We start from the raw sequence: 20650 nt of genomic DNA, 5'->3' as shown, positions 1-20650 counted from the left end.
TACAAACGAACTAAATGTTGGAGGACTGCCACGTCATCTTCTTCTAACGGCAGTGTAACGACGTCAAATGGTTGTTTACGTTGGGGACCATATTGCAAACGGACTAAATGTTGGAGGATTGTATTGCAAGTTTTAAAAGTTGGGGGACTTAAATGCAAGATTTAAAAAAATTCAGTGACCATTATTATACTTTACCCTAAAAATTATTTTTAAAAATGAATTTTTTAGAATTACTTTTAGTCCAAACAAAATATTTTTTGAAAAATAATATTAAAGATGGATAAAAGAATTTACATTTTTTAAGGATTTCCCCTTGATGAAAGAGTTCAATCAGACTAAGGATCTTCAGTGCTAAATTCCTAGAAAAGCTATGCCGCTTCCTCCATTTTGTTAAGAAAAAAAGGGAACCTTGTGGAGTGTAGAGACAGTTAGTAAAGAGTCCTTGATATGATCATGGCACAAACCACACCATCATCTGATCTTGATTTTGTTGATGATTTTTACTACTCGGCACTCTTTGACGAACACGAAGATGAAATCTTTCCTCCGTCCGACGACAAGTATGCCCAGGAGTTGCAGTTTCAAGAGGCTCTCATGTCATCAACAGTCTCTTCGAACAAGGGTAAAAACACCATCTGCAACCCATACATCGCCCATTCTTCATCGCCCATATTAATCCAAGTCATGCCTCTGCCCGGGTCCGTGGATATGGAAACAAAGGGAGCCGGTGAATCCTCCTTAAGTTTCTGTGAGATTTGCGTTGAAAGGAAAGAGAACGATCAGATGTTCACAACGGAAACCTGCAATCACTCTTACTGTTCTGATTGCATCAGCAAGCATGTCTTGACAAGGGTTGAAGAAAGCGTGACCCTTATAAGGTGCCCTGGAGTGAACTGCGGGGCTGTCTTGGAACTCGATGTCTGTAGGCCTCTGCTTCCCGAGGTGGTAATCCATCGATGGGAAGATGCTCTTTGTCAGGAGTTTATTAATGCGTCCCAGAGATTTTACTGTCCTTTCAGGGATTGCTCGGCCTCGTTGCTGAATGACGGAGGGGAAGCTATTAGAGAGTCTGAGTGCCCTTTCTGCCATAGATTGTTTTGTGCACAATGTTATGTGCCATGGCATCCAGGGATCGAATGTGCAGAATTCCAGAGGCTTAATGAGGATGAAAGAGGCAGAGAAGATCTCATGGTGAGGGAACTTGCCAAGCAGCAAAAATGGGCTAGGTGCCCCAAGTGCAAATATTATGTTGAAAGAACAGTAGGTTGCCCACATATGATTTGCAGGTCAGTTAAAATATTCTAGTGATTTATAACACTGATATAGATTATAATGAATGATTTCCCTTGTCTTTGGAATTTGAATGATTAGATGTAGATTTTATCCTTGCGTATACTGGAGTGGGAAAAATTCCCTCGGACTCGTATAGATGTGTTTATACTGGACTCTTGCGAATTGTTGAACTGAAAATGATTCAAAACTTCTTAAAAATAGCATTAGGGGTTGTCCTATGACTGTGGCTGCAGGTGTAAGTTCCAGTTTTGTTATGGTTGCGGAGAACAGTGGAGTGATAATCACGGTGGTTGCTCGAGGAACTAAGAGCACAACAACTCAACAAGACCACAGTAAATGTTATCATCATTTTAGTTGTTTTTAGTCTCTCAGAGAAAATATTTGCATCATATGTGGAGTAAGTTTAATTTGGGCTAATGCTCTAGTTTCTGAAAGATCAGACTATTTGTTCAACTGAATTGCTAGTTATTATTCTAGTATGTGGATGATGTTTATCAATTGTTGTTTGTACTTGATTGATCAAGTTAGTGGTTCATTTTGTGGTAGTCTATTTGTTAAATATACATGCTGAAAATGCACATTAAAACACCAGTATAAAACCATAGAACTGTATCCTAGAAGCTCATGAAAGAAAAAAGTCTTGAAAACAGCAATTTTATTATTTCACTATAGCCAAGTGAAAGAATATACTGCTAAAGTGCCCTTTCATAACAATGCTTAATCGAAAAGGATCTTTGAAGGCATTGATTTGTTAATACAAAATTGGGTAACCTTAAAGAAACCTTTTTATTTAGGTGGGATTAAAAGAGGAGAATAAAGGTGATATTAGCTAAATGAAGAACATGAACTATATGAATCTGTTGGAAATGTATAGTACGGGCGCTCCCTTATGACCTTTTTCAAAATTTCTTTGCTTAAGCTACTGCACTCTGTATGTTGAACTATTTTCTGATCTTTAAATAAAGCAAGCAAATGTAGCTATACTGAGGAAATAGCTTTCTCTCTGCTTAAGTTCCTTTATGTGCTAGTATTTTACCGATCTTACATCTAATATAAGTCTTTGGTCGATTACATGATATTTTTAGGCACTTTTCTCTATTCATAATCTTGGGAGAATTATTAAGATCCAACATTGAGTGTTCAGTCATAAAGTAGAAGTAAGCAAACAGAACGGTGATATGAAGGACATTCCTGTGCAGTGAGTCTCTTTTCAATTTTGTTTGCTCTTGTAGGAAATAGGAATCTGTTTCTTTTAAAGGATATCAGTGCTTTAGTATGCAATATGAGATCTTCCAGTCTAGTAGATTTCACACTTCTATTCACTATCACAGCTATGCGTTTGTCATTGACCTGAACCGTTCTAGGATCAGGTGTGTTGTGTAAAACCAGTAAAGGGTCCCTGTATGAGTGATGAAAGTGGGGTGGGGAACCAAGGTAACCATGATCCTGGCCAAGCGCGCACATGCACACTTGAAAGTCCAAAGCCTGTAACACATTGCATGCCTCTAGCTCTTCGTTCTGCACTGTGGGGTTAACAAGTACAATGGCTTAGGAAGCAGAGCAAACGCTCGCCCGATCAGCAATATGCACCACGGGTGCGTATGTTCTACTTTACCAATGAAATCACTTATATTCCCCTCGCCCCACCATATATATCAATTAATAATTATGAGATTTTCATCTCAATATATAGTAGTGATAGTCAATAAAATTGCGGTCCAAAGTCCATCTCTTTTAGCGACAAAGACAAGATAAATAACTAAATGGGATACTAATGAAAAACGAAATCATTTAGGGTAAATTATATCGTTACTCATTGAACTATACACTTTCTCCTATTTTCCTCACCTAACTTTCAATTTTTTTAATTTGTTCACTGAACTTTACAAATCATTTTGCTCACTCTATCGTTAACTATTTAACGATATTATGACATGGCACAGAAATGGCTTAAGCTTCAAAATGACGTTATTTTGAAAAACTCAAATATACACCAAAACGATGTCGTTTTGAATCCATTATAGAGTCCTTTTTTTTTTCTTTTTCATTTCTTTATTTTTTTTCCCTTTTTCTTTCTCCCCATTTTCTCTTTACTTTGCAACCGGTTGCCGTCGTTGGACACCACACCATTTTCATTCCAACCACCGTCTACCGTCGTAAATGGTGGTCATTCTATCCTAAATTTTATGGGTCGGTTCATCTCGACCTCCTGAGTCCTAATTTGATGATTGTTTCACCGGAAAATGTCCCAAGCCCCATGATTATGGATTTAAACATTTCAGCTTCCTCACTTTCAATCTTAAATTCGTGGACTTCGGAGCAAGTTCCAATAAAATGGAGGTTAAATTCGAACTCGAGGTGTCAAGATGAAGCGACCCATGAGATTTGAGACCAAACGACCACCATCTACGGTGGTTGACGGTGGCTGGCAATGGTATCTGGCCACCTTCAATTTTTTTGTTATTTTATAAATTATTTTATTATTAAAAAAATGATATGTCATCAAAACGTTAGAGAGATAACAGGGGAGTGAGCAAAATGATTCAATTTGTACAGTTGAGTGAGTAAATTAGATAAATTGAAAGTTGAGTGAGGAAAATAGGAGAGAGAGTATAGTTTAGTGAAGAATAATGTAATTTACCCAATTATTTAATTCACGTGTCAGTTTTAGATTGGTGGCAGATGACTTTTGTTCTGTGGTAACTACTTCCCTTTCTTTGGTTTTTAGCTTTCTGGTGGGAAGTGACAGTTTTCTGGTGGCAAGTGACAGTAATCAGATAAAAAAAAATGACCAAGATTTTAGTATAGAAAAATGACATCTTGACAGGCAAGTTACAATTAAAGGCCTTTTTTTAGTAGGACTCGGCTTCATTGTTATTTCCCTTAGTATTATTATTTTCTTTACCTTCCCCGTTTATTTAATTCTAAAATAGAAACTTGCATTTTCAAAAAAAAATAATAATAAAATAGAAACTTGGAAACTAAGTTTCCTGTATTAGAATAGACATTGGATATTATTTATATACAGATGACGAAATTTGGAAAGGGTGAATGGTATAACGAAAAGCACAAGTCAAAGATTCATCTCCGCTCATATTTGTTTATTCTTTTGTTTAATTTGGAAACTAAAGTCAAGTCTCCGTTGCTTAGTTGCTGATAAATTGCTTGGATCGTAATGGACAATTTCCTAGCAAGTTACGTGAAAAGTTAAACCACAAGTGGCATGTTCCTATCAAGTTAGCTTCAAAGCTATGCCATTTATATATACCAATGGTGAAAATCAGGGCTAGTTAAGAACAAGTAAAGAAGATAGGTCCTGTAATTAGGTGCTTGTAACATGGCACATGCTTCGTCTTATTTCAATTCTGCAGGAGAGATTTATTGGTCTGCTCTTTTTGGAAACGAAGTAGAGGATTTGGAAGACTTAGATGCCCAATTGGCTGAAGAGTTGCAGTTTCAAGAAGCAATATTGCTCTCTGCTGAAGAAACCATCTCGTCTTCATCCTCAACCTCAAGGGTGACCAATACACGAGCGAGCTCCTGGGTGCCTGAGCACAAGCCAAGAAGATTTGCAAACAAAGCCGGTGAATCCTCCCGAAGCTACTGTGAGATATGTATTGATAGAAAAGAAAGGCATCAAATGTTCACAATCCCGGGTTGCTCTCACTCATTTTGTGTTGATTGTATTAGCACATACGTAAAGACAAGACTGGAGCAACATATAACCATAATCATGTGCCCGGGGGAGGATTGTGGAGTCTTGTTGGAGCTTGAAGCATGTAGGCCTCGGCTTCCTAAAGAGGCAAATGATCGTTGGGAAGATTTACTATGCGAAGAACTACTTTGCGCAACAGGTGGGAGACTTTACTGTCCTTTCAAAGATTGTTCAGCTTTGTTGCTGAATGATAACCAAGGAGAAGTGATAGCAGAAGCCGAGTGTCCTAACTGCCATAGATTGTTTTGTGTTCAATGTAATGTTCCATGGCATCCAGGGATCAGCTGTGAGGAGTACCAGATGCTGAGTGAGGATGAGAGAGGAAGGGATGATCTAATGGTGAGGAACCTTGCCAAAGAGAAAAAATGGCGCAATTGTCCCAGTTGCCGTTTCATGGTAGAAAGAACCGAAGGTTGCCCGCATATGACTTGCAGGTTAGTCTATGTTTTATACTTGCTTGCTCAGAAAGTAACCTCGATAGGGTAACGCAGGACCCTGATTAGTTTTAAGCTCATTGTTTAGACATTGGTGCAAAGAAATAGCTATAAATGAAGCAGGATTTTAATCGAGTTGGTTCATATGATTACTAGACTCACATTTATGCTTGTGGTTGCAGGTGCAAGTACCAATTTTGTTATGCGTGTGGAGCAAAATGGACTCATGATCATGGCGGTTGCCAGGGAAACTAAGGTAGCATGTATAGAATGACAAGGATAAGAATGTGAAACAGCAGTTGGTGAAATTATTTTCAATCATTGGGAGTGGCTCTTAGCATCCAGATGGATGACAAACAGAATTTGTCCTGAATTTTGGTTTATGCTTTAGCTCTATAAACCAGGAAGCAAACAATTGCATTGTAAAAAATGATCTGGTTCTATATTTGTGACTATGATTTGGCTTTGTTTTACTGCTACCTGAAAGTATTTTTGAAGTGAATCCTGTAAAATTGCCAGATTACTTTCAACAAGTGAAATCTACACTTCTTGAATTCATTACCAGATTTCTTTATGATTATCATTTTCTTGCTGATGTGTTGCAACATAAACTAGATTTTAGTTTTCACCTAGTCATCCAAAAACAACATAAACAAGGATGGCTTTTTCCCCAAACCTAAATCATTAATCAAATCCAAGTTCCACATGAATTATGTCATTCTGATAGCAACCCGCTTATTTATGGACTAATTCATTTAAAATTCAATCAATGCACCACTTCCAGGTATTTACCTAAACTCTCGGCTAAAACTGCTGATCCTTAATTGGTTCATGCTTCTTCCGATTTTCACGTTTGGCTTTGGCTAGGCTGACATGTTCATTTTCCAATATGTTAGTGCTAAGAACAATCCAGTGGAATAATTAATGTAGAATCCAATGCTTGGTTTCTGAAACACCCTAAAAACTTTCCTAATTCACTCACTTTCCATCGCCTTTGTGGGGGCTAATAAATGTGAAACTTTTCTCGTCACTTGGGGCAATATTCCAAAAGATTCTAGTGATGGTTCATGGGCAAATTCTTTCTCGGTGGAAACGAGGAGTGTAAACTTGGTTGACTTGAAAGAAGAAAGTAAAGAACTAATATCGGTCTCTGTCTAATTAATTTTCAACCAAAAGAAAGCATTTTGATTCGCTTTTTCATTGTTTATCGGATATATATATATATATATATATATATATCTTTGAATTCTAATTATCTGAAGATGATGTTGGCATCGCTGATTAGATAAGTTTGGATACAAATAGGCAATTTCCGCTAGGAAAAGTTTGATGCTCGCTTGGCATCTTGATTCTGTTCTATCTTATTCAAATTACAGCAATATGGTTGGTTTCTATTTTTTTATGCCATTTCACGCAAAGCATCCGTATTTTGCTGTTAGCTTTGCATTTTTTTTTATGGAAGGAATCCACCTTTTTATGTTAATTAATATAAAATAATTATTATCTTTATTATTAATACGATTTTATCTTTAACCTATCAATTTAAATTATTAGTAATTGCTTGTTATAAGAATTTTATTTACTTGTCTAATATGAGACTTTTATTCATTTATATACACTTCTAATTATTATATTAAAATCTTAAATAAAGTTTTATTATAAAAATACTTTTAAATATTAAATTAATAATACAATAAAAATATATTAATATGATAATTATAAGATAATATTTGTTTATAATTTTTTTTATTAATCTAGAGTAAATACAAGGTAGTATATGTTCAAATATAACGCTCAACCTTTTGTTTTTGAACACTCACACCACTGACTTTCCTAATGTTTGAACCCGATACCTTAATAAATAACAATAATTTTTTTACCACCGAGGTTATTGGGGTCTGTGTTGTTTATAATTTTTTTAATCTTTGATAATGGGGACAAACATAATATTTTATGTTAGATGACGAATTCATAAAATTTTAAGTATGAGATAACTTATACAATTTTAGGGGTGCGAAAATATATTTTTAATATAAAATACAAAGAAAATGTCTAAAATATATAATAATTAAAAAATTTAAGGGGACGACCGCCCCCGCCCATCCCCTCTAGGTTTGTCCCTTATTAACAATGCATACACCATGTGGATAAACTGTTCGAACTTAGAATTTTAAGAAAAAATAACATTTTTTTTAACCATGATCATTTATGAAATACTAAAATTTATTTATTTATTCATTCTATATGGTTTATTATTATTCTGCATAATGTTGATACAGATTTTAAATTTTATTGAGGATATAATAGCTTTATTCTTACGGGACCTTCTAACCAAAAACATGCAGCCCCATAACACATCTATTTACATTCAAAAAGTGTGACCATAAGAAACATCAAATTTAACTCAACTTATTTTGTTTAATCATTTCTTTATAGAAATATAATAATAAATTTTAATTAATATTCCTTTTTATTTATTTAAAAATTAAAGTTCAAATTAATATGTGATAAGTATAATGTAATATATGTTCAAAGATAACTCTTAATCATTTAATATTGAACGTTCACACCCTTAACATTTATAGTGCTCGAACCCGAAACCTTAAAAAATAACAAACAAAAAAATTCTTTAAAAAATTAAAGTTTGATATCACTAAGTAATTGATTAGGGTCTTATTAGGTATGAAGAGTGATCCACACTTAATAAAGTTTTCTAAAGTGACAGCCATTTTTTATGGTTAATTCCCAAGTTGGAGTTGACGAATTTCGCACCACCACCACATTGATTTATATTGTCATCTATTTTTTATGGTTAATAATGTTATTGTTACAACAATTATGTGATATTAATTTTTTACGGGATTCGAAACGTATTTCCATTTTAATTATTAAAAAATAAAAATGCTTGAGAAAATAAAAAATATATTTTTTAAATGTTTGCATGTTAACTAGTGTGATATTATATGACGTTTTTCTCAAAAAATCACCGGTGACCGGTATATTTATTGATCTAACACCGGTAAGACTATATTTCTCGATCTAACACCCTTTGCAGTAAGGCGCGCCCCCTGCAGCGCGCTATACGCTGATTTGGCGTCACGTGGGGTAAGATGCGCCCCCTGCGACGCGCTTTATGCTGACATGGATACACGTGTGTATGGCGCGGCCCCTGGGGCGCGCCTTACGCCACGTAGGGTATAGCGCGGGTCAGGGGCCGTGCCTGACCTTTATAATTATATATAGCGCGGGTCAAGGGTCGTGCCTGACCTTTATAATTATATATAGCGCGGGGCAGGTACCGCCGCGCCTTGTATAATTGTTAAAACTTTTATCGGCTATAAATACCATTCTCCCCCGGTTAAATTCCTCACATCTCCTCACATCTCTCTTCTCAACTTATAAATTAATACAATAATTCCGTCAACGAGTCAATAATTCTGACAATTTTCTCATATTTTATTCAGAAGTTCGTGCGATTTTTCGTTATAAGGTAATTTTGTGATAATTTTTTTATTATATTTATTGTTTATTATGATTATTTGAAAAAAATATTATACTAATTATTGTCAATTAATTTCTGTGTTTGTAAAATTAGAAAGCGGAAATATACGTCGAAATAGTTTTGCGGTATAAGTAATAATATAAAATTATATTATTTATGTTTATGTGTAAAAAATTTATTCTGTTATATTTTCGTTCATATATTATTTATTTAATCAGCATTGTTTCAGTTGTTTTTTTGCAGATATAATATTACCGCACTTTTAAACTTAAAGAATATCGAGACTTTCAACTATTGTTTATTATGATGATGAAATTCGAGAAGATGAAACAGGTGTTGTTTTCGTATCATATGAGCGTGTTAAAATATCATTGAAGAGAAACATAACTCTTGAGGAGCTGATAACGAAGATTTCGAGGAAGATTCATGTTGGAAGTAATAGAAGAATGTCGTCGTTGCAGCACAGATTTCCAACATCATTGTTGCCATTAACTTATACAGCGTTCGAACTTTTGAACAATGATGATGCTGAAATGATTGTTAAAGCTCAAAGTAATTATTCAGACGCCGATATTGAGATGTATGTAAATTTTATTCAAGTGCGTGCCGTTCGGGGTCAATCATTAAGCTCCCACTATGGGCTGGTTGAACAAATTGACAGCCCGACGACAGTAATGTGTAATGATTTTAATGCCATAATAGAGAGACATTCATCCGCAACTCCTTACGATATATACTGAGGTGGGTCGACGAACAATCCGTATAGCAACATTGCATCCAGTTCAAGGGGAAGACATTCATCTGCAAATCCGTTTGACCTTAATATGGAGATGGCATCGACGTAACCATCTGTACAGTTTTCATTTAACACGATGGCTTCAAGCTCTAGGGGGAGGCATTTGACTGCAGCTTTTTCAATCTGAATGTCGATATGCCTTTTAGTTCAAGGAGAAGGCGTGCAAGTAGTAGGTTCTTCGACCTAAATGTGGAGCGCATGGAGGAACCATCATCTCCACCAGAAAAACTGCTTCGTGAACCTGGTGCGGATGGTATTGAGACTGGACTATTCATTCACCCAGAATCACCGCAATTCAACTCCGATGATGATGAAGTTCCAGGAAATGTGGCACAAACCGACCCTCCTGCACACGTGTATGAAGCTGATTATGGTGCAATGTACGGGCCAGAATTTGCGGATATGCCTCATCTCGGTGACTATGGATATTACTCATCAATAAATAATGGTGAGTTATCTTTAGGTATGGAGTTTTCAAGCAAAGAAGAAGCGGTGATGACTATAAAAAATTAAAATATTTGTAATTCTGTTCAGTTCAGAGTCAATCGATCCACGACCAAAAAATATGTATGTTACTGTGCCCGAAGCGAAAACGGATGCAATTGGATGGTTCGCATATCGAAAAGGAAGAGGAAAAATAACATATGGGAACTAACTGTATACAACTGTCCTCACACATGTTGTGCTGGAGGGGTCAACCAAGATCATCCCAACTTGGACTCTGAAGTGATATGTCAAACCATCATGCCCATAGTAAAAGCAAGCTCTCATATAGTTGTTGTTGTGTTGATTTCAGCTATACAATCGTAGTATGTGTACATTGTCTCCTATAAAAAAGCTTGGTTGGCAAAACAAAATGCCATTGTCAAACTTCATGGCGAATGGGATACATCTTACAACGAACTTCCAGGCTGGTTTAGGCTGGTGCGGAGGTTGAATCTTGGGATAATTGTGGATTTCAAAACCTCCTATTCATACCATAATGATTGAGTTCTCCGCGATCGATGCCAATTCTACCGGGTTTTTTAGACTTACCCACAGTGCGTTAATGCTATCAAATACTGAAAGCCTGTGGTCCAGATCGTCGAGACTTTCTTGTATGGAAAATACACGCAAGTTTTATTATTGGCAGTTGTCCAAGATGACAATCGCAACATTCTTCCAGTTGCTTTTGCTCTTGTCGAAGGAGAAGATACAGATTCTTGGGCTTTTTTCCTCCGAAATTTACGTGCACTTGTTATCACGAGGGAAAACATCTGTCATTTCAGATCGCGGAGCTGGGATCAAAGCAGCAATGAAGTCTTTGGGTCTAATGTGGCAACCACTCTTTGTCCAACATAGGTATTGTCTCCGACACATTACTGTGAACTACAATGAAAGGTACAAGAAGAATGATGAGCGTCAATTAATTGTTCGCATGGGTAAGTGAAATTGATGTAGTTTGTTTTCTTTCGATCACTTTAATTTTGCAAAGAAAATAATTTAGTAAGTTATACATTTTTTGATCAAGTTACGAACTACTTCCTCGAACGTTTGAATCAATGCTTCAAGATTTGTAGGCGAAGAACGAGGAAAGATACGATTACATCAGCCGCATCGATAAAGAAATGTGGACGAATGCATATGATGGTGGATATCGATATGGATACATGACGACCAACTTGGCAGAGGCAATTAATTCAACTGTAAAGGGTGCACGTCACTTACCAGTAGCGGCTTTGGTAAATACTACATATTTTTGTTTGGGGGCGCTTTTTGCGAAGCTCGGGGGACAAGCTCAAACCTGGATGCAAGGTGGTCATGTCTATCACCCTAGATTAGTTACAGATCTACAGAAAAAAATTTCATCAAATGGAATGTCTGTAACAAGCTTCTCTAGAAGGCATGAAATGTTTCGTGTCACAGAGTTACCGCGACCTCTTCAAGGAATTGAAGCTGTGTCGTTAAGAGTAAATCTAAGGGACAGAATGTGCGACTGCGGGTTTTTTCAAGCTCTTAAGTATCTATGCTCTCATGTGATAGCAGCTTGCTCGCATACACGTCAAGACTATAACCATTTTGTGGATCCCGTATACCTACTATCTGAAGTTTTTAAGGTATACGAATTTGAGTTTCCCACATAGGTAATGACAAAGACCCTGATGAGGTTCAAGATTGGCTTCCGATTGTACCAAATCTGAATTTATTGAGGGAGCGTGGTCGTCCAAAATCTAATCGAATTCATTGTGATATGGATATTCGAGAAAGATCTAGACAAGACAGAAGATGTGGGCATTGTAGAAACCCAGGACACACTAGAAAAACATGTCCACTTCTGTTGCTATCAAGTAACAATTGATGAGGAAATGATGTATTTGTTTATCAAACAATAATTCTTGTACTTTAATTTGCATTTACTTCAAGTTAATGTTATTCGATAATCGCTGATGAAGATTAAAAAAACGATACAATAATACGAGATTGGACGTTTGCTTTATATGTGATTATAATAAAAGAGATAATAAGTGACAAACTTAAGAAAGTTATCGAACAATTTGGTATTTCAAAATAATTTTAAATACAACAAACTTACAATAAGTGTTAAATGGTAAATGATAACCAAATTACAATAACTGATATTAAATGGTAATAAACAAAATTAACTGAAATACATTAAAAAAAAGTCAAACAAATTTAACAAAATAAAGTAAGTATTAAATGAGAAATAATAAAAAATTACAATTAAAAAGTCCAATAAACTAAATACAAATATAATAAAAAAACAAAATCTATTGATGCCTGCGATGTGAATGTGTTACGCAAGGCGGTGGCTGTCGGTCTCGAGGAGGATTTCTTCGTATCACTGGTTGTGACTCCTCGCTGTAATCATCATCACTATCATCATCGTCGTCGTCCTGAGTAGGTACATTAGGTTGATGAGGAGCTGATGACGATGAAACACCTCCATAGAATAAGGACCCTGGAGGTGTATGACTGACTATCCCACCGGCCTGTGAAAACTGGGAAAACTCATAAAAACCCAGACATCGCTGAGTGCGAAAACTGTAGAGGAGGTGTCTGTGTTGCGGCCATGGGTGATGAGGCTGAACCCGCCAAATATCTAACATATGAACCCCAAGTCGGATCTATAAACATAGATCCATAATAACCTCCAGGAGGGGTCATCTGTGACGGTGGCGGGGTCATAAAAGCAGGTGAAGGCGGCGGCGGTGACATCTGGTAATGGAAAGGCAGTCGCGACATCATATATGGTTGCGGTATGTAAGTCGTTGGATACGGTGGCTGCTGTGAAGGTCATGCTGGTGCAAGTGAGGATGAACCAGAAGCACATGCTCTCCGTCCACGAGCCGGGGGACGATGGTACTGTGTTGATGTACGTCTCTGTTGACGTCGCGAAAAGGTCTACCCTCGTGCATCCTCGGGAAGTAAAAACGGTTTCCCGTTACTATTGAACCACTCGTAATAACCGTCAGTAATCATCAAGATGTAAAGTAAAATGGGCTCTCTACGGGGAAGGCGCCGATGTCGATCCTCCACAACACGACCCACGCATGATGCCTCACCAGCCAATTTGTATCTGTCTTGCCGCGTCTATTTGTGCTATGCAACACGTCCATATTGCGAGGTGCTTCCAGAATTGATTGAAAACAACCAAATTGTCGGAGCACGCGATCAGTGGAGTGCCACTCGACAGTCGCATAACAGATCAAGGGGACCGTCGCCATCTAAACATCTGATGGGCCCCTCAACTCAGGTGAGATCACCGCCCTCACATCATCAATAGAATACGACACCCATTCAAATTTTTATCAAAATAATAATCTAATTATATAACTATAATCTAAAATCGATTTGTAAACATTAAAATTTATACTTGTATGCCAGCCTTCTGATCGATTAACACCCTAATTTTTTCTAAATCATCAGGTAGCTCCTGATGATTTTTCTTATCAGTAGACCACCTATTCAAGAAAAATAATTTCTTATTCACTGTATAAAATTATTAATATACAAAATCAGTTTTATAATTACCTCAATAGTAGTGGAAATACGAATGAGTTCTTGACAACAGGACATAAAAAGGGCAATCGATATCATGCCCAAGACTACAGCAGCAGGAGACACCTGCCGACACATCTCCCTGTACAGGCAAGCCAAAACTGTCAAGCCTCAACTGAGTGATCCGACCAGATGAAAGTCGCCAAAATGTTGCAACCACATCCAGTGAACTTGGTTGTGCGATTTGTCCGGCATCAACAACCCTCATATCAGCTACAGTATGCATGCTTGTGCATACTGTTTAACTTCATTGTCAGACGCGTCCTCGCTCAACTCCCGAAAATTGGCATCTAACCAATTTAACAGTATCCGTTCACCGTTAAAATTTTTCGGGACACGTCCTAGACTAACCCGACACAAAGTAGTCCAAGAACTGGAAGCTATCCCTGATATCACACCTCCATCCACCGGAAGCCTCAGGTGCATAGAAACATCCTCAAGCGTGATCGTGCACTCTCCACACGGAAGATGGAATGTGTGGGCCTCCGGCCTCCACCGCTCTACTAAGGCAGAAATAAAGTCTGGTTCTATCTTACAGTGACCCTGATATCTACCTAGGTGACCGAATCTAACCTCTACTAAATACGACATTACACGAGTAGGTATAACTAACTTAAGGTCCCTAATAAAAGGATCTAATATACGATCTCTCTCTTAAAATATAAATAGTTACACAAATTAATTTTTAAACTAATAATCATGCATTAAATAAATTAATTAATTAAATTAAAACGTTAAAATGTTACTGTATCAGCAAAATGTCGAGATATATGATTTTCATCCAACCAAAGTAGATCACCTTTCATTTTATATCTGCAAAAAAAAATTAATTAAATAAAATATTAAACAATTAAAATAATTAAATAAATTACTAAAAATACTAAATATAATAAAATATACCTTAATAAGATAATACAAGAGTATTTGAGAGAAGTTGAGAGGATTTGGTGTGATGAAAGTTATTGAGAATGGGATATTTATAGTGGATGATGGGTGTGAACGGGCGGGGTAATTTGGTAATTAAGGGTATAGCGCACCGCAGGGGCTACGCCTTTCTGACTCGTGTCAGAATCACAAGTAAGGCGCGGCCCCTGCGCCGCGCTATACCTTTAATTACCAACCTGTCCTGCGCCATACACACGTGTATCTATGTCAGCATAAGGCGCGTCGCAGGGGGCACGCCTTACCTCACGTGACGCCAAATTAACGTATAACGCGCTGCAGGAGGCGCGCCTTACTGCAAAGGGTATTAAATCGAGAAAAATAATATGACCTGTATTAGATCGATAAATATATCGATCACCGGTGATTTTAAAAAAAAAACGCAGATATCATATATGACAAATAAGGTTGAATCATCCAGACAAGCCGTCAAATGCTTTTTGGAATAGTGGTTAATACTCAAGAATTATAGTTAAAATCTTAATAGTGACATTTCCCTAGGATCGTTTATTTTCCTCTTTAATTTTTGAAATTCGTAGGGATATATATGAATCTCATTTGGATGGTTTAAAACAAAGGAAATAAGCTTGGCCTAGGAGTTGCAGTGAAAAGACAAAAGTGGTCCTATCCTATACGTGGGCATACATTTATGCGTCAATACTTGATTGGGTAGAAAGTAAAATTCGGGTCAGACACGTTGGATTGTCATATCAGGTTACTTTTTAGCTACGTGGCCAACCCTCTTGCCGACACTAACTTTTTCTAACCAATAGTATTAAAATAACAAATTTAAATTACACATATTTTTATACAAAATAAGTATACTTTTGTCATCTGGTAATTTTAATCTTATTTTCTATTCTTGAAAATAATTTTTATTCTATCTCCTTAATCAACTAAACCGTATTGGAAAAAAAATTAGAGGCCGAAATCTTAATTTACCTACTAAACTTGAAGCATTTAAAATAATTATCATGTTAAACGGACTACTAATAAGTAAAATTAATCAAAAAATATTAAAAATATTTTTATAATAAGTGATATCTAATTTATTATAAATTAATTTGAATTGAATATTATGGACGTGGATCATAATATAATATATTAAACTCAATTTATTAAATTCATTAATATTTGTTTAATAATTTAACGTTTTTGTTGCGGAAGACGGCTATCGGATTGAGCAAAATCGCAACTGATAATTTGAGAAAATAAAAATGAAGATAAAGAAGACACAAAATTTACGTGGAAAACCCCTAAATAATATAGGGTAAAAAACCACGGGCAACGGTAGAAGAATTTCACTATAAGAAAACAGGAATTACAACCTCTCTAGATCTACCAAGGAGAAAACAATGATAATTCTCTCTTGATAAAAAAGAGAAAACAACTCTCAAGAAACTCTTTAAATTCTCTCTAGTATTGGAAGAAAGCTAGAATGCTTTGGGATGATTTTGAAGCTAAATGGGATAGGGTATTTATAGCTAAATCTTAAGGACTTAATCTTGTAAATACCCTAAAGTTTAATGATTAAAATGTTGTAATTATCCCCCTTTTTTTCAACAAAATGCAACCATCTTTGAATTAAATCAAAGTAGTTGGCTGCCATCTAGAAGATTAGCCGCCCATGATGACTTTTAACAATCTCCCACTTGAAGATTTGATTGGAACAATCATATCTTCACACCATTCTTTCTACCTTGTACCTTCATGTTGCTTACGTTTCTGACAGGCCTCAAGAGGATCGACACCATGTAAATTTATCAGTGTTGATCGCCTTTGTCATGAAATCTGCTATGTTGTCTTTGGTATAGATCTTCTGCATATCTACCGTCCCTTCTTCCACCTTTTCACGAATGAAATGATATTGAACTCGTATGTGTTTTGTCCTTGAATGAAATGTTGGATTCCTTGCTAGATGCAAGGCACTTTGACTGTCACAAAACAGAGAGACATACTCTTGATTGTGCCCAAGCTCCTCCAATAGCATCTTCAACCAAATTGCTTCTTTACTGGCTTGTGTAGCTGCTACATATTCTGCCTCTGTTGTGGACGTAGCCACAACTGACTACAATTTTGAAACCCAGCTTACAGCTCCACCAGCAATTTTAAACACATATCCTGTAGTAGATTTGCTTTTATCCAAATCCCCTGCATAGTCATAATCTACATAACCATTGATTAGTAAGTTTGATCCTCCATAACATAATGCAATATTTGAGGTCCCTTTGATGTATCTGAGGATCCTCTTTACAATATTCCAATGCTCTTTGCCTGGATTCGCCATGTACCGATTAACCACTCCCACTGCTTGTGCAATGTCTGGTCTTGTGCATATCATAGCGAACATTAAACTTCCCATTGCTGATGCATACGGTACTCGAGACATCTCCATCCTATCTTCTTCACTGCTAGGACTCATACTGGAGGATAATTTGAAGTTAATAGAAAGAGGGGTATAAATTGGCTTACAATCTTGCATACTGAATCGTGACAAGATCTTCTTCAAGTAATTCTTTTGTGAAAGCCAAATCTTCCTATTACTTCGGTCTCGGTGAATTTGCATCCCTAGAATCTTGTTTGCTGATCCCAAGTCCTTCATTTCAAATTCCCTAGCCAGTTGTGCCTTCAATTCTTCAATATGATCTTTGTTGGGTCCTGCAACCAACATGTCATCTACATACAACAGCAATATAACAAAATCGTTATCACCAGACCTCTTGAAATAAGCACAAGGGTCTGCATTAAGTCTGTTGTATCCAAGGCACATAATGAAAGAATCAAATATCTTATACCAACACCTCGGCGTCTGCTTTAGACCGTACAGAGATTTGTTCAACCTGCAAACCAAGTTCTTCTTTTTTTTTCTTCAAAACCTTCAGGCTGGAGCATATAAATTTCTTCTTCAAGATTTCCATGAAGAAAAGATGTTTTAACATCTAGCTGCTCTATATGTAAGTCCAATGTAGCACACATTGCCAAAACTACTCGAACTGTTGTTAGTCGAACCACAGGAGAAAATATTTCATTGAAATCAATACATTCTTTTTGAGCATATCTTTTGACCACCAGTCTTGCATGATACCTCTCAACTTGATCGTCACCATTTCGCTTGATTTTGAAGACCCATTTGTTACCAATTGGCTTCCTTCCTTGTGGTAGTGGCACAAGATCCCATGTATTATTTTTATGAAGGGCTTCAATTTCTTCTTGCATCGCCATCATCCACAATAAAGCATCTGAGTTGTTTATTGTCTCTTGGTATGTTGATGGCTCATCGTCCTCTGTTAAAAGGCAGTATGCAATATTACCTTCTATAACATAATCTGAGTGCCAATTGGGACGTCTTATCACGCGATCTGATTGACGAGTTGTTGGTGCTTCAGAACTCTCTGGTTCTTGTTCATCATGTGTTGGTTCTGCTTCAGAAGAATCTCCTTGTTCAAACTCTTTTTCCACATTTATCTGTGTAGTCTCTGACTTTTCAGTGCTATCATCGTCTTCTTTTCTTTGTAGTTTATCCTCTACAAAGATAACATCCCTGCTGATGATCACTTTGCGGGCAGTGGGATCCCACAAGCGATACCCCTTGACTCCATCAACATACCCCAAGAATTTGCATTTCCTGGATTTTGGATCCAGCTTTGAGATTTCTTGGGAGTTGTACATCACGTACACAATACTTTCAAATATATGGAGGTTTGAATAATCAGCTGGTTTACCAGTCCACATCTCCATTGGTGTCTTCAGCTCTATTGCAGTTGATGGAGCTCGATTCACCAAATAACAGGCGGTATTGACTGCTTCTGCCCAGAATGATTTTTTCCAGGCCTGTGTCCCTCAACATTGCTCTTGTTCTTTCTAGCAAGGTTCTGTTCATCCGCTCTGCCACTCTATTTTGTTGAGGAGTGTTTGCCACTGTGAACTGTCTTTTGATGCCTTCTCTCCTGCAAAAGTCATCAAATTCTTCGCTTGTGTATTCTCCTCCATTATCTGTTCTGAAACACTTGATCTTATTTTCAGAATCAAGTTCCACCCGCGCTTTGAAGATTTTGAAAGTTGAAAACTCATCTGACTTCTGCTTAATAGGTTACACCCAACATCTCCTAGAGTAGTCATCAATAAATGAGACAAAGTATTTTGCTCCACCTAGGGATGTAACCGGTGCTTTCTATACATCAGAATGAACTAATTCTAGAACATTTTTGCCTCTAGAATTTGACGTGTTGAATTTCAACCGGTGCTGCTTACTTGTTATGCAATGCTCACACAAAGTAAGTGATACCTTTGTTAAGCCTGGAAGTAGCTTTTGCTCCACAAGAACTTTCATTCCTTGTTCTGACATGTGTCCAAGTTTCTGATGCCATAGCATTGCCAAATCTGAACTACATGAGGCAACAGAGGCTTCTGCTTCTACCAAAGTCTCTCCCTTCAGCATGTACAAGTTTGCAGCTATTTTTTCGCCTTTCAGCACCACAAGCGCTCCACGAAACACCTTCATGATTCATTTCCGTGTTTCAATCTTGCTTGTATTATTATCTAACAATCCGTAGGATAATAAATTTTTCTTCAGGCCTTTCACGTGCTGCACATCTCGAACAACTTTAATTGTTTCATCATACATCTTTAATTTGATGGTTCCCACACCAATGATCTCTAAGGCATGATCATTGCAACTATACACAGATCCTCCTGAGACAGGTTCATAATGATGGAACCATTCTCTTCTTGAGGTCATGTGATATGTTGCTCCCGAATCAATGAGCCATATATCTGCAAATCTTTTTTTACATTCCACGGTGGTTGACGCTTCACAGCATAGAGCATCTCCATCATCTGAAGTGTTTGTGGTATTGCCTTGTGGATTGGAGTTTTTATTTAGACTACAACAATCCTTCTTCAAGTGACCATTCTTTCCACAATTGTAACACTTTAAATTCTTTTTGCTTCTCGACTTCGATCTACCATGTTTGTGACTGCTGCTTTGGCCACGTTCTGTTGATCTCCCTCTCATCGTTGTCATCATTGTCAATGCTTCTGCTTGTTGCAGATTTACTTGTCTGTCTTCCTTGTTCTTGCGCCGATTTTCTTCTTGTAGAATAGCATATGCAACGTCATCGAAGACTAGACTGGTGACATTATTGTTTGTCAAGTTGATGATGAGTTGATCATACGAATCCGGTAGACTTTGAAGTAGAAGTTCAGCACGTTTTTGTTCTCCTATTTTACAGCTTAAGGATGTAAGCTGAGAAAATAAAGTGTTTAGCGTATTTAAGTGCTCTATCACTGAAGTAGATTCTGGCATACGGAGAGTGTACAATTTCCTCTTAAGGAAAATTTTATTGTGCAACGATGTGGCCTCGTACAATTTGGTGAGATGATCCCATATCTCCTTAGCTGTCTTCTTCTCCTCGATGCTTGACAATACTTCATCTACTAATGCTAGATGAAAGTTTGCCATAGCATTCCTGTCCATTTCGATCAATTTGTTGTCATCTGTAAAATTTACTGGCCTTTCACTGATAGCTGCTAGACATCCTTCTTTCCTCAGGATGGCCTTCATCTTCAATTTCCACAATGGGAAATTTCTCCTATTAAATTTTTCAATATCAAATTTCGTTGCCATAGCTTCTATTACGGATAGCTCCCACTATTTCACTATCGTGAATAGTTCTCTGGAACCTTCAAAGAATGGATAATACCTTCTTACTTTCTTATGTTAGAGGATCTACCTTTTGGTGGCAACCACAAAGACAATAAGCAGATATTACACACTCTAATCTAGCTCTGATACCAATTATTGCGGAAGACGGCTATCGGATAGAGCAAAATCGCAATTGATAATTTGAGAAAATAAAAATGAAGATAAAGAAGACACAAAATTTACGTGGAAAACCCCTAAATAATAA

General features: G+C 36.9%; 2 protein-coding genes across 2 annotated transcripts; both read left to right on the top strand.

Annotated features, from left to right (window-relative positions):
• The first annotated feature begins 309 nt into the window (after window positions 1–309).
• On the top strand, window positions 310–1951 carry LOC120196293 (probable E3 ubiquitin-protein ligase RNF217). The gene is made up of 2 exons (XM_039198128.1): window positions 310–1286; window positions 1527–1951. Exons 1-2 carry the CDS (start codon window positions 448–450, stop codon window positions 1597–1599), a joined length of 912 nt encoding a protein of 303 aa, XP_039054059.1. The 5' UTR covers window positions 310–447; the 3' UTR covers window positions 1600–1951.
• A 2572-nt stretch (window positions 1952–4523) lies between these two features.
• On the top strand, window positions 4524–5955 carry LOC120196255 (probable E3 ubiquitin-protein ligase RNF217). The gene is made up of 2 exons (XM_039198102.1): window positions 4524–5442; window positions 5625–5955. The coding sequence occupies exons 1-2, from the start codon at window positions 4631–4633 to the stop codon at window positions 5695–5697; spliced, it is 885 nt and encodes a 294-aa protein (XP_039054033.1). The 5' UTR covers window positions 4524–4630; the 3' UTR covers window positions 5698–5955.
• The last annotated feature ends 14695 nt before the right edge of the window (window positions 5956–20650 follow it).

The sequence above is a fragment of the Hibiscus syriacus genome, unplaced genomic scaffold (assembly GCF_006381635.1).
Source record: "Hibiscus syriacus cultivar Baekdansim isolate YM2019G1 unplaced genomic scaffold, ASM638163v2 tig00117032_pilon, whole genome shotgun sequence".
Lineage (NCBI taxonomy): Eukaryota > Viridiplantae > Streptophyta > Magnoliopsida > Malvales > Malvaceae > Hibiscus > Hibiscus syriacus.
This window is presented reverse-complemented; position numbering and strand designations above follow the sequence as displayed.

Bases quoted from the DNA above. Each gene is read 5' to 3' on its own strand.
- LOC120196255 (XM_039198102.1), top strand. From the start codon at position 4,631: ATGGCACATGCTTCGTCTTATTTCAATTCTGCAGGAGAGATTTATTGG. The intron at 5,443-5,624 runs GTTAGTCTATGT...TTGTGGTTGCAG, and splicing joins TGCCCGCATATGACTTGCAG to GTGCAAGTACCAATTTTGTT.
- LOC120196293 (XM_039198128.1), top strand. From the start codon at position 448: ATGATCATGGCACAAACCACACCATCATCTGATCTTGATTTTGTTGAT. The intron at 1,287-1,526 runs GTCAGTTAAAAT...CTGTGGCTGCAG, and splicing joins TGCCCACATATGATTTGCAG to GTGTAAGTTCCAGTTTTGTT.